Here is a 13633-nt window from a genome sequence, read left to right as displayed (position 1 = left end):
CCATCACACCAGGCACAGAACTTCTGGGGTGCCACAACTATGGCATCCAACAGAAGGTGGGAGACAGGGGGTGCCGGATTTTGGCATCGCACAGGGCCCCACTGAAATTTGAGACACCAAATTCCACCACCGAGGGCAAGGTATAATGATGTTGTTGTTTTATCGTTTAGTCGTGTCCGACTCTTCATGGCCCCATGGACCAGAGCACGCCAGGCACTCCTATCTTCCACTGCCTCCCGCAGTTTCGCCAAACTCATGGTGGTAGCTTCGAGAACACTGTCCAACCATCTCGTCCAACCATGAGACCCCTTCTCCTTCTGCCCTCCATCTTTCCCAACATCAGGGTCTTTTCCAGGGAGTCTTCTCTTCTCATGAGGTGGCCAGAGTATTGGAGCCTCAGCTTCAGAATCTGTCCTTCCAGTGAGCACTCAGGGCTGACTTCCTTAAGAATGGATAGGTTTGATCTTCTTGCAGTCCATGGGACTCTCAAGACTCTCCTCCAGCACCATATTTCAAAAGCATCAATTCTTCGGCGGTCAGCCTTCTTTATGGTCCAGCTCTCACTTCCATACATCACTACTGGGAAAACCATAGCTTTAACTATACGGACATAACTATACGGACATAACTATACTGATATAATGATATAATGATAAATGAAATAAATACATACATACTTTCCCATTTCTTATGGACCTGTGCCTCTTCCTGTTATTTCTGCAGTTTTTCTGCTCTAACTCATCAATAGTTCCCCAATTTATTTCTAGGTGGAAACAAACCAAGTGGAAGGTAATATGAGAGAGACACCATTTCTCTTAGTGTGCTCACATCAATGTTTAAATAGGTTTGGCAGGTTTTCGAAGCACTGTAACAACCTGTAAAACCTGTTTTAAACAGAGATGACCACAAGATCAGCTTGCATACCAGAAGCTATCATGCCTCACATATCATGGTTGGCTGTCTGAGGAGAAAATATTATCTGTCACCAGGCTCCTCAATTGAATATTTGATCAGGAGGGAGAGGAATCAATAACATGCACTAAATGTGGTGTTTGAACAAATTCTAACCTTAAGTTGGAAAAAAAATTATTGGTGGCATTTGTCATGTTTTAAAATTTTCTGCAACTCAGTAGGTTATACTTCTCTTACAATTATTTAGATTTTTATGTGAGAAATTAAGGAACTGAACACTGTTAAAATACAAATTTAAAAGTGCTGAAGAGCTGTGAACACACATATGTGTGATTTCTAGGGATAGTCACCTGAAAAAATGTGCAGTGCAGGTCTAGCGAGAAACTTCACTGAGTTTAGTGGGATGTATTCCCAGGTGTGTTTAGGATTGCAAACTTAATTTACTACTTTGAGTTTAGATTTGACTAATATTGTATCCATTCCAGTTGCCTGATCTACGTTGACATAGATGACATTCCTTCAATGTGTTGCTAATTTTAGGAAACACTAGAAGGTAGGGGGTTTTCTCATGGGAAAAGTATAGAAAAGCAAACATTTCCATTGCGCATCGCCGACTGTCCGGTCACTCTCAGTACTGTAGCTCTGTGAGGGGTATAGGTTCTCTGAGCAACTATCAACACCAGGAATTTTTTTCAGCTGGAACTCAGTTATGGCACCTCCCAGGTGGGCACCATTGTCATTATAAGTGAATGAGGGTTGCATTTATGGTGAGTTCTGGAACCTCTTTTTCAAGAAAAATAGCACTGCTCAACAAACCACGGTTCCCAGAATTCTTTGGGGGAAGCCATGACTATTTAAAGTGATATGGCACTGGTTTAAATCCATAGTGCCAATGGGGCCACAGTGTGTAGGATCTGGAAGTGTGCTCTGAACCCACCAGAAACAATTGCAGGCAATAGTATATTACACTGATAGAGCTCTCCTTTATATGCTGACCTAAGTTCCAGTGAGTTCAGTGGGACATGCTGCCAGGTAAGTGAGCATTGAACCCAAACCGGAAATTGAGGGAATAATGAATCCCTCCCACTCCAACTAAGCAGCATGAAATTAAGTTCATTGGTACTGACATCCAAGGGACGTGTCTTCAATTTGGGGCATGTTCAGTTACAACCCATTCTATATGCTGTTTTGCCCAGGCTATTACAGGGATGGCAATAGACAACCACTTGCTGGGACTGCGAGAGATAGCCCGCGAACATTTCAAGGAGCTGCCAGACATATTTACTGATGAAACGTATTTGACAAGCAATCGATTTATTCTCTCCACCAGCCAGGTGAGTGAAATTCATATCGGGATTAGTCATAAAAAAGGAACCCCATTATTCTCGCCGTGACAGATGTTATGAATCAGTGACAACCTTTTGACATATGTTGTGGAGGTTTAGTGACTCCGGCAGCACTTCCAAATGCCTCGGGGGTTCTTGTCCCTTTCATTTTTGACAACCAAAATTAATAGCCCAGTGGCAACAAAAAGCTAAGAGGGTGAAGTCTAAGGGATGGGCAAACAGTGGTCCACAGACCTGATGCTTTCCACAAAAAAGAGCCCAGATGGATCAAAGCAAAGGCCTCTCTGGTCAAGCTACATAGTCACATGGTGGCCAACCATGGGAAGGCCACAAGCAGGACGTGAATAAAGCAGCCTTCACGCACTCATGATCACCAGGAACTGATATTCAGAGGCAGATCCCCTGAAATAGCAGGTGTAGTACAGTCGTACCTTGGAAGTCAAGCAGAATCCATTCCAGAAGTCCGTTCGACTTCCAAAACATTCGGTGTTATGTACTGAGTTGAATAGGATCCAAAATGCAGCAATCTGATTGGTCCTAGAACAATGCAGCAGTCTGATTGGTCTGCAGGAGCCACCCAATCCAGCTCCAGACGGAAGTGAATCCACAACCTGATTGGCCTACAGGAGAATTCCGGAATTAGCCAATCACGTGCAGCCCATTGTGTAAATAATGTATATAAAGCAGATACTTTGGGGAAACATTCATTCCTCCTCACCACTATGAGCTGAATAAAGAGCATGAAATCCACTCTCGACTCTGAGTATATTTCATTCAGAAACCAAAGAGCGGCTTCTGATTGGCTGAAGGAAGCTCCTGCAGCCAATCGGAAGCCACAGAAGCCTCATTGGACATTCGGCTTCCGAAAATCATTCGAAAACTGGAACATACACTCATGGGTTTTGATCGTTTGGGAGCTGATTTGTTTGGGAGCCAAGGCATTTGAGATCCAAGGTACAACTGTACACAGTTGCCATGACTAATCATCATTTGTAAACTACCAGATAAATCTGTTTTATCTAACTCATTCCTAAAGAAATGAAAGTGGTTTCCAAAATGTTGCATGGAAGACAAAGTCCATATTTTGTTACATCACTCGGACTCCAAGAGGCACAGAAAGAGGCAGAGCTGCTTAATTTTGGACCGCTCCTCTGGAGAGCATCTGCCTCTCCCAATGGCAGCATAAGATAGTTTTATTCACATGGGCTTTTGGTGGCTACAAGTTGAGTAGAATAGGGGTGGATATGCTTGTTTTTGTTATAAAAAACAAATCATATGACAGTCTTTGTCACATTAGATTTCAGGACAGCGTACAAAATAAAATCAATACAATAAAACAAAAATAAAACAGCAGACAAGCCATAAAACAGGCTGAAACTAACTTTGTTAAAATACCTGGGTATTTTGCCAGACTCTTGGGGGATCACAATATTAGAGCCAGTCTAATGTCTTGTTTGGACAGAGCATATTATTTACCCACCCCAAGCACTACGGAAAAGTAGGCTAGCAGTCCAATTAATTAAATAAGGCTCTCCTTCTCTATCTCTTACACGCACTGCCAACTCGCTGAGTGTGCCTGGGTGTGTAAGTCCACAACAAAGAAACAGATCAGATTTTGAAACATCAAATATGATACGAGGACCACTTCCATTAAAGTCAATGGGACTCCACTGCTGTAGGAGAAAAAGGGGAAACACTCTCTCCTGCTGGCTCATTCCTACTGTCGAGAGCCCGATGGCTCATACATCAGTATTACTTATTGGTGTCATCATTAAAGAAAGTGCTTTTAATTTTCAAAGTGCTGTATAGTCTCTTGTCTCATTCGTCTTCAAAACAACACTGTCATGTAAATAGGTCACTACTCTTTTCATTTTACAGACCGAGAATTGAAAAGATAGATATTCCTTCAAAGCCACCCACTAACTACATGATAAGTAGGAATTTTATCCTAGGCAACTATCCCTCAGCAGAAAGTTTGGGGACAAGAGAAACCAATTTCCATGGGCTCCTCCTAAACCTGAATTGCTAGCTGTATCCATCATGCCCTCACCAAAATTTTCAAACTTTGTAGAAAAGGAGTCCTATAATAATTCCTATCTGCTGGATTTAAGCCGCAAAAAACACACAGCTGACCTCAGAAATCACCCATGCCCCTCTTTGCATCGTGCTCAGGACAAACTCCATGATACAAAAGCCATTATTTATTCTGCAGACCGAGTGTGGCATTGCAAGTTGATTAATTATCTGGGTTCTTTGTTTCTAAAATTGTAATTTCTACTGTTTAAATTAAAGCATTCTTCAAGCTACAAAACCCACCGGCATTTAGCAAGATCACATTTCTGTATATGCAGTAGCCATTTTAAAGACATATTTAATACACCTGAGATAATGAATTTGATGAAACTGTATGTCAGATATCTACAGCGCTTTTTTTCCTAAAAAAAATGTTTAGGGGTACTTTCATGTTCCTACTCATATTGAAATACTGCCCCTCAATGAGGCCAAACTTATATTCACAAAATGTTTAGGGGTATGCATACCCCTGTGTGTCCCCCCCAGAAAAAAGCAATACACACACACACACACATATATATAGGCGGAAGACCTCTGGACTAAAAGGGGGTGGTGCTAATACAATGCACAAACACAACAGCCTTAATAAGTAATTGTATCCAGCCATGATGTCTGTGGCTTTTCAAATATGACAGAGTGTAACCAGAATACCACTACATAAATTCTCCAAGAAACTATCCATGGGCAAAAAAGTGAATCTGAATAGCTTCATAGCCTTCGGCTGTTGCACAGCAAATTTATCTGACAATTCTATGACTCTATTAGTGGGACTAATGGTCTGTCCTGTGCCATTAAAAAGCCAAATGTCATCTCTGAAAGCTTGAGTACAACAAAAAGCAGGAATGCATGGATTTCTGAACAAATAACATCTTCGCTTTACTAGGGAGCATTTTATCCCATTACAACATTATAGAATAATCAAAGCTTTGATTGGAGGGGGTGTGGATCCAGCTAAGCGATACCATCAGTGTGTACTGATTCTTAAGCTTCCTCCCAACAATAAATCTTTGAGATTTATGTAAGCCCTTCCAGTAAACTGAATGAAATCTCAAGTGCAGTTGGGTATTAAAACCACAGGAATACGGAAGCAATCTTTAACCACCAGTACAGTTCTTATTCAAAAGAGACAATGAGCAAAAGAAACAATGAGCACATTGTGCAAATTTAAAGATCATACCATATTTTTTTTTTACAAAGATAATCAAATCATATCGGGCAAGCACTCTAGGCAAGATCAGAAACCCAAGAAGACTTTAGACTTGCTTTACTAGAACAGGTGCTACCTGCTCCCTTGACATGCGGCAAACTGTATTTGAAAATCGGGGTTTCAAAAGCATTTTGTGGTGTGTGTGTGTGTGTGTGTGTGTGTGAGAGAGAGAGAGAGAGAGAGAGAGAGAGAGAGAGAGATTTTCAAATTAAAATAGTAAAAAATTCCACTGGGCTTGTCTATGCATCTTGTGTCAGTCTTCAGATCCCTTTAGCTAATATTCTATAGCCTTTCAAATGTCTCTGTGGGAAGGGGGTGGTTATTGTTTTGCTGTTTTGATTTACTTGTTTTAATCCTGTGTTTTATTCTGTGAACCACCCTGAGATATTATGAAGGGTGGTGGTATTATTATTATTATTATTATTATTATTATTATTATTATTATGTACCAAGATCATGCAACTGTATGTAAGAACAATTTTAAGCAATGGCCCAAATACCGGAAAAGATATTTCAATAAATACTAAATCAAGCAAAACTCTCTCCTTCAAACAGCAAAACTTGTGTCTGAGTTACCAACAGAAATAAGAGTCCGAGCAGGACCACTAAGAAACAAATTTGCATGTTTGTTTGGAGAAGAATGACACCTTTTTTAAAAAAAAAGCACCAAAGGGGTCACTTTTTGTGAAAAAATAGATTGGTTCATGCAATAAATAAAGAAGCTCTTTTAAAAAAATCAACCAGCTGAATGAAGACTTAAGCATGCTCAGAGGCTTTGAGGAGCAACATAAAGTTGAACCTTGGTTGGAAAACTTTGGAGAGAGGGATAAATTGGGCAGCCAGAGCCCCTCCGAACTTATAGCATCCTATGAGAGGTTATGGGTGGGTGGCTTACTGGAACCCTGAACAGGACCACTCCTGCTCATGGGGGGCAGGTTAGCATATTCTGGAACCATTTATTGCAAGTCCCAATTGTAACTATTATTTTGCATTTCCTGTACTCGTAGACTAAGAGGGCAAGATCTGAGCTGACACTTTGTAATTCTTTACAATTACCAAGTTATTTCAACAGTACTTTTTTATTCGGCAAACCGCCCTGAGACCTCTGGGTAATAGAGCGGCATATATATTCAATAAATAATAAGAAAATAATGATACTTTAATGTAGCTTCATTTCTTTGTTCAGGTTCCAACCACCATGGGGATGTTCTGCTGCTATGGACCTGTGATTCCTAATGGCTATGGTGCTTGCTATAATCCACAGCCAGAGCATATATTATTCTGCATCTCCAGCTTTAAAGACTGCAAAGAGACCTCCTCCAGCAAATTTGCTAAAGCTGTGGGAGAAAGCCTCATGGATATGAAACAGCTGTGCAACAAATGCAACTTGCCCAAGACAACCACTCCGACTAAACAAGGAACACCTTCAACACCTCGACCTGGCAGTAAGCACTAAGTGGCTGCATTCACACATTACGCTGAGCTCTGATTTGTTTCAACCGTGGTTTGTTCAGCAACCCATGAGTCATCTCACAGATGAACAATCAAGCCACAACTTGTTTATCCAAAACTTTTCTAACTATACTTGCTAGAGCAGGCATCCCCAAACTCATCCCTCCAGATGTTTTGGGACTACAACTCCCACCATCCCTAGCTAACAGGACCAGTGGTCAGGGATGATGGAAATTGTAGTCCCAAAACATCTGGAGGGCCGAGTTTGGGGATGCCTGTGTTAGAGCATCTAGGATGGGCTAGCCAAACCAACCATGGTTAAGCAGGGCTGTTGAGTTCAGACATAGTGCCAAACTATAATTGAAACAAGCCATGGTTCATAAGCCAAAACAAAACCACAGTTACTCTGCTGAGCTGGGTGCAGATGCCCAAACAAACCACACTTTGTCTAAGCAAACCATGGCTTAAGTGTTATGTGTGAACCATGGCCCTAAGGGTGCAATGTCTTTCCTCTGTTTTGCAGCTGCTTCTTAAGGTAGAATGTTGTCACTGTACAAATGCAAGCTATAAAGACCCTATATATTGCAGGGAGGAGATTTCTTTTATCTTTAGCTGTGGTCTCCACCAGTATTTATCAAGAAGAGAGTGTAAATGATCTAAAAAGCTGGTGTTTCAGTTCTGCAGAACACGACTGCTAATTATCAATCTGAGCTAGAATGCAACTCATCTCCATGCTTGCTTAGAAATATCCAGTTATCAATAAGTAACATTTTGCGAAAGGTTGTGGCTGAAGCGCAGTGTATCGCCCAAGACATCCGTCATTGCTCAGAAGCCAAATTGTTCATTGTTGAGTGTTCTGAGTCAAGGCTCCCAGCATGAATGTATGTTAGGGATGTGTTTTTGTCCTGCACATGTGATATGTGAAGCAACTCTGAGCCTTTTCTTTTCTTAGTGGTCACCCCAACATACCACTTGACCTCTCAGGAGACAACATGGTATTGTAGACAGCATCACGGTCATGGGTTGTGACTAGTTCCCATTGAGACTGGTGGGGTAGGAAGGCAGTGAAACCAAAAGGAGATGGAGCCAGAGCCAAAGGCAGGAAGATGGGCCTGGCTGAGGGCAGACTGATGTTGATGGAGCTCCACTCACCCTCATGAACCAGCCTCCACTGTCAGCCACAGAACTCAATGGGGTGACTTTGAGCCATTCACACCCTCTCAGCCTAACCTGCCACAAGTGTGGATATAAAGGGAATAACAGCATGCAAGACTGCACTAAGCTCCACAGAAGAAAGATGAGATAGAAATGCAAAAAGACTGTGGACATTTTGAAAATGCAAGGAGCTTCTATTAGATTATATTTTCCTTCAAACACACACACACACATACACAAATAAGCAGAGAAGTCCTGATGTGAACCGCCCTGAGTTCCCCAGGTATAGGGCAGTATAATAATTATGATGATGATGATGATGATGATGATGATGATGATGATGATGATGTACCCAAAGGACCTTTCTGAACCACCTCATACAAATTAACTTACTAAACTAGCAGGCAGATGAAAGTCTGCTAGAATAGCTCTCAGACCTCAGGTGGTACAGCATATATTTTTATATATTTTGTCGCTGCGGGTTTTAATTTTGTGTCATCATAGTTTTCATGGAGAGACCCCTATTGCTTCCTCTGACTTTGGTCCAGGGGGCTGCCCATCAGACTCTGTGCACAGACCGCTTGGAAGTGGTATGTCTGAGGTTTTTTGGCAGGGTGGGTTGAGAAGCTTCGGCGTCATCTTTCCCAGTTGCTAAGCCGCATGCAAGACTGGAATTTGTGGCAGCTTCAGAAGTGGTGAAGTTCCTCTTGCTGTCGGGTGCAGAGAAGTCTCTTGTACACATGCCTGTGCAAACCTACAGGGTCTCTCTTAAAAGGGTTCAGATGCACAGAGAATCTGCTTTGTATGCAAAACAGCCCAGCTTCAGTTCTTGGCATCCCCTGCCCCAAACCCTTGAGATCTCCTGTCAGTCAATTTAGGTGAAATTGAGCTAGATGGACCAATGGTCCAGTTTGGTATAAGACCAATCCTTATGTTCATCCTGTGTTCTCTTGGCTGCATCCATTCTTTTTTTTTAATAAAAAAAAATTTATTTCAATGCAAAATCATAACATCATAACAAAAATTACAAACATTGAATCCAAAATAATACTATACAACCAAGAAAGAAAAACAGAACACACACACACAAAAGAAAACAAAACAAAAAAAGCATACATCTACAAATAAAACCATATCATCATTCTAATTTAGTCATTACATACATATACACATATTGACTTCCTTCCTTTGTTCTAAGACCTCAGAATTTTTACTCTTACTGTATTGCTGTGTCTAATGTAGATTACTTCCATCTTTGTACTTTTTTACACCATTTTTCTTTTTCTTTAACCCTGTAAAGCATCATTCATTACTTACCGATATGCTTACTCCAGAACAATGTTTTTTCATATACTCTTTAGCATATCCCCATTCTTTTAATAATTTCTGGTCCGATTGTCCCCTTATGAATGCTGTGAGTCTTGCCAGTTTTATATATTCACAAAATTTAATTTGTCATTCTTTCATTGATGGTATTTTTCTCCCTTTCCAATTTTTTTGCTATAAGCATCCTGGCAGCTGTCGTTGCATAAAGGAATACTTTCCTTTGACTGTCGGGAATATCGTTTGTAATTATACCTAAAAGGAATGCCTCCGGTTTTTTACTGAAAGATATTTTAAACATCTTTTTGATTTCTTCATAAATTTCATTCCAGAATTGTTTAATAGGTCGGCATTCCCATCACATGTGAAACATTGTTCCTATTTCCTTTTTTGCATCTCCAACAGGTATTTGATTTTAATTTGTAAATTTTAATTTGGCTGCATCCATTCATGAACAATTTCATTGTCATCATCACCACTGTCCTCCTCCTCCTCCTCCCCATCATTACTCTGCATCTTAAGATATCTCAGGACAGCCTGGTGCCATCTCAGTGTTTTGGACTACAACTCCCATCAACTCCAGCCACAGGCAGTGGGAGTTGTAGCCCAACACATCTGGAGGGTGCACCAGGTTGGCAAAGGCTCTCTTAGGATATGTCTGTGTGAAAATGTTCTGCTTCTGATCCCTGCAAGTCACCTGGAGATTTGTATCTATCTAACAGTTGATGCAGCTGACGATCTAAACTCAAGGGATATGTTGCCCTGTATAACATGGTGCATTATTCCCCCTTGGGGTATCTTCTGAAACTTTCAGGTTTAGGGCTAAGGCTCAGATCTAGTAGCAGAATAAGCTCCAGCTACGTCCTAAACTCCGTAAATGGCAACATAGCTCACAATTAAAATTGGGTAACGATGGAAACTTCAGAGTTGGGGATGCATCAAGCTATCTTTGAATCAGGTGGAATCAGTGTTTATATGGGATGCTATGTAACTCATCAATGTGCTGTCAAATGAAATGTGGCTGTTTTCTGCACATACTGTCTGAATACCCTTCTGTGAACATGCCAGGTCATGTAATAACTTGTGACGTAATAGAGGTTAGTGGGTTTCATTTTTTTGTGGATTTCAGGGAATTGTTAGTGCTCAATAACTTCATTTAAAATTAGCTGTATTAGAGCAGTAGAACGCAAGCTTATTCTGCAGCTTTGAAATATATAACCGCAGCATGTGTATCTATGCAAACTTAACAGTAGATTTACACAAGTGTCAGCTACAGAACTGCAGGATGGACCATCCACAATAAGCACGTTGAGCATTTCAATGGAGAGATTAATTTAGAAATATTACGTGTGGGACCTGCAATAAAGATGTGGCATGGAGGACTCCTGTTCAGGGTTCCAGCCAGCCAGCCAACCAACCAACCAGCCAACCAGCCAGCCAGCCATGCCCTTTTCCTGGATATTCCATTCCATTCTCCTCTGGGTTTCCATTCCCCACCCCAATAGCCAGTTATGTCCCCACTGAGCACACTCAGTTCCTTTTGGGGGTGTCCTAAAAATTGTACTTTTGGCAGCTTTGGGGTTCCCATAAGCCTGACTCCTCCCTGTTGTGTGCCAGTGGTCCAAGGGCATTCAGAACCTGAACACTGGGAATTGAATGTCCTCCAAGCGAATTTAATTCCTCCTAGGAAATACTATTCCGCATTCTTATTTTGCCTCCACTGAAGCCAAGAGTGTGCTACTGCTATATATGGCTGGGTTTGTGTGAAGTGTCCTGGGAAAAGGCAGCATTTCTCCAGGGCATCTTCACATCACCGTAGGAAGTCACACCTGCAGACTCACTGCACAGTCTGGTCTGGTCCCCCCACCCTCCTGACTGATGGTGATATGTAGTAGACATAGTCCCTGATGTAGACTGGGGGTCCTGCATTTTAATTCCCTGATCATTCCTAAAGGTTACTGGATGGGCTAACCAGCCCCTCTCTCACCACTTGACTTATCCTACAAAGCAGTTGTTGCAAAGATAAAAATGAGGGAAGTCTATGAATGCTGTCCCAAGCTCCTTGGAGATCGGGCAAAAGAAAATATACAAGTCTTTCTCTCTTCTGGGTGGATCGCTGGAGGAACCCAGAAAAGCTGGAATGGCCTTTGTGTGTTTCATGGATTGGAAACACCAAAGCACCAGCCCATGTTCCTAGGTACAGTGGTACCTTGGTTCTCGAACTTAATCCATTCTGGCAGTCCGTTTGATGCCCGAAACTGTTTGAAAACCAAGGCATGGCTTCAGATTGGCTGCAGGAGCTTCCTGTACTCAAGCAGAAGCTGCATCAGATGCTTGGCTTCCAAAAAATGTTCACAAACTGGAACACTTACTTCAGGGTTTGTGGCATTGGGGAGCCAATTTGTTCAATAACTAAGCCGTTCAAGAACCAAGGCACCACTGTACAACGTTTCACTTGAAGAACTCAAGTTTGCTGCAGTGCATGTACCGTATGTACACACACAGAGCAAGTTCAAAGCCTTGTGGAAGATCATGAGAGCTTTTCTGAGTTTCCCATGGAAGATTCACCCTTGGAGACTAACAACAGCTTGGCGGGAGGTCATTGGAGTATATGGGGGAAAGGTTGTCCCCCCACCCATATGTACTGCATGGCAGTTGCATTCACAAGTTAGTGTCATGTCTAGCTTGCCCCAATGCATAGCTAAAAGTGAAATAACTTTCTCCCATAGTGTCAGAATTTAGAAGCCCCCTGGACTTACTCAGGTGAGCTGTCTTCGTGGAGCTAATGATACAATACGAAGTGGCAATATGTCCCAAACTTTTTATAATGTGAGCATTATATTATATACCTAAAGTTACTATTTTAGTGATATTTTATTTTTATAACATAGTGTAGATTTATGGCAAATCTAAAGTGTATTTATAGTGTCTTTGTTTAGACTGAGCTATATGTTTTATGCTTTAAGGTCTACGAGTCGTTCTGATAGATGATATCAAAGTGAACTGTAGCCCAGCTATGATGAATCCAGAAAACAGTTTAAAATCTGTAGTCAATAAAAAAGTATATCAAAGAAAAGACGCGTGGCTTTCATTTTGTACATGTGCTGTCGGGAACAAGCCAGCAATAAATCACACAGTGGAAGTGAAGTTAACTCTTTATTAGAAGAAACAAGATCCACTCAGGAGTTCCAAGCCTAATGAACAGAACAACTGTTCTTGATAGGTCTTGCCTCTGTGAGGCCATGTGGAGCTTGGAGGTCTCACAACTGCCTAAGTCTCCTCCTTTCTTGGGCCTTTCCCAAGCAATCTGAGACTATGCTGGCATGCTGCCTTTGCTCCTTCCTCTTCATACCTCTCTTGGTCCTGGAACACCGGGGGGGGCCTGTCATAGCGGGAAGGGGAGATACCCAGGCTTATTCATCAGTCTGACTTATCTCTGCCTCTTGTTCTCCCTCCTTTCCTGCTTCCACCTCTGATTCTGATTCTAGACCTCTCTGCCACAGATTCTCCCTGCTCACCACGCCCTGTTACCTCTTTGGCTTCCAACACCTCCTCCTCCCAGGCATTCTCCCTCTGACCACTCACTGTCATCCTACCACCAATCCCCAGGCTCTGAGCCTTCTTCCCTTGGGGGTTCCCCAGCTGATGCCTCCCACCCTTCCTCTGGGTCCAACCAGTCCATGACACTTGCCCTTTGCCACTAAGTGACCACAGTCTGTTCAAACAAGTATGAGCCCCAGCAATTTCCCCTTTCTCCCTCTGGAAATCAAATACCACCAGATGACAGGCTTCAGGGAATCGGCTTCCTCCTCCTGGGGCAGTAGATAAGCAGAACAAAGGAAAAGGAGTCTTCTTACCAGTTAGTAACTTTAATAACCACAGCGAGAAAACAAAGAACCCATCTCCTAGGAATGGCAGTGCTCCCAGTTAAGAATCCTACCCCCTATTAATCCACATCTTGTAATCTGAGCTTGTACCCTCTGTGCATTGTGTGCTTTCTGTTCTGCCACTTTCTCAGCTCTTCTAGACCTTGTGGAGAAGGATGAGTGCTTTCCAGAGACAGTAAATCTTTAACCCTCTCTCCCCCAGTGCTTCTTCTCCTAGCTGTTCCCCATCCAGTATTTCCCAGCTTCTGCCTTCTGAACTATGCCCCTCTGCAAACCAC

At 42.1% G+C, this 13633-nt stretch overlaps 1 protein-coding gene across 1 annotated transcript in view; it reads left to right on the top strand.

Annotated features, from left to right (window-relative positions):
- The window catches only part of CHAT (choline O-acetyltransferase), a 46718-nt gene extending 39257 nt beyond the window's left edge, over window positions 1–7461 (top strand). The window contains exons 14-15 of the mRNA XM_081190900.1: window positions 2109–2246; window positions 6725–7461. Of these exons, the coding sequence (XP_081047026.1) occupies window positions 2109–2246; window positions 6725–6994 (408 nt within the window). The 3' untranslated portion in view covers window positions 6995–7461. The remainder of the gene's footprint in view (window positions 1–2108; window positions 2247–6724) is intronic.
- Window positions 7462–13633: the final 6172 nt, after the last annotated feature.

The sequence above is a fragment of the Podarcis bocagei genome (genome assembly GCF_964188305.1).
Source record: "Podarcis bocagei genome assembly, chromosome: 4".
NCBI lineage: Eukaryota > Metazoa > Chordata > Lepidosauria > Squamata > Lacertidae > Podarcis > Podarcis bocagei.
This window is presented reverse-complemented; position numbering and strand designations above follow the sequence as displayed.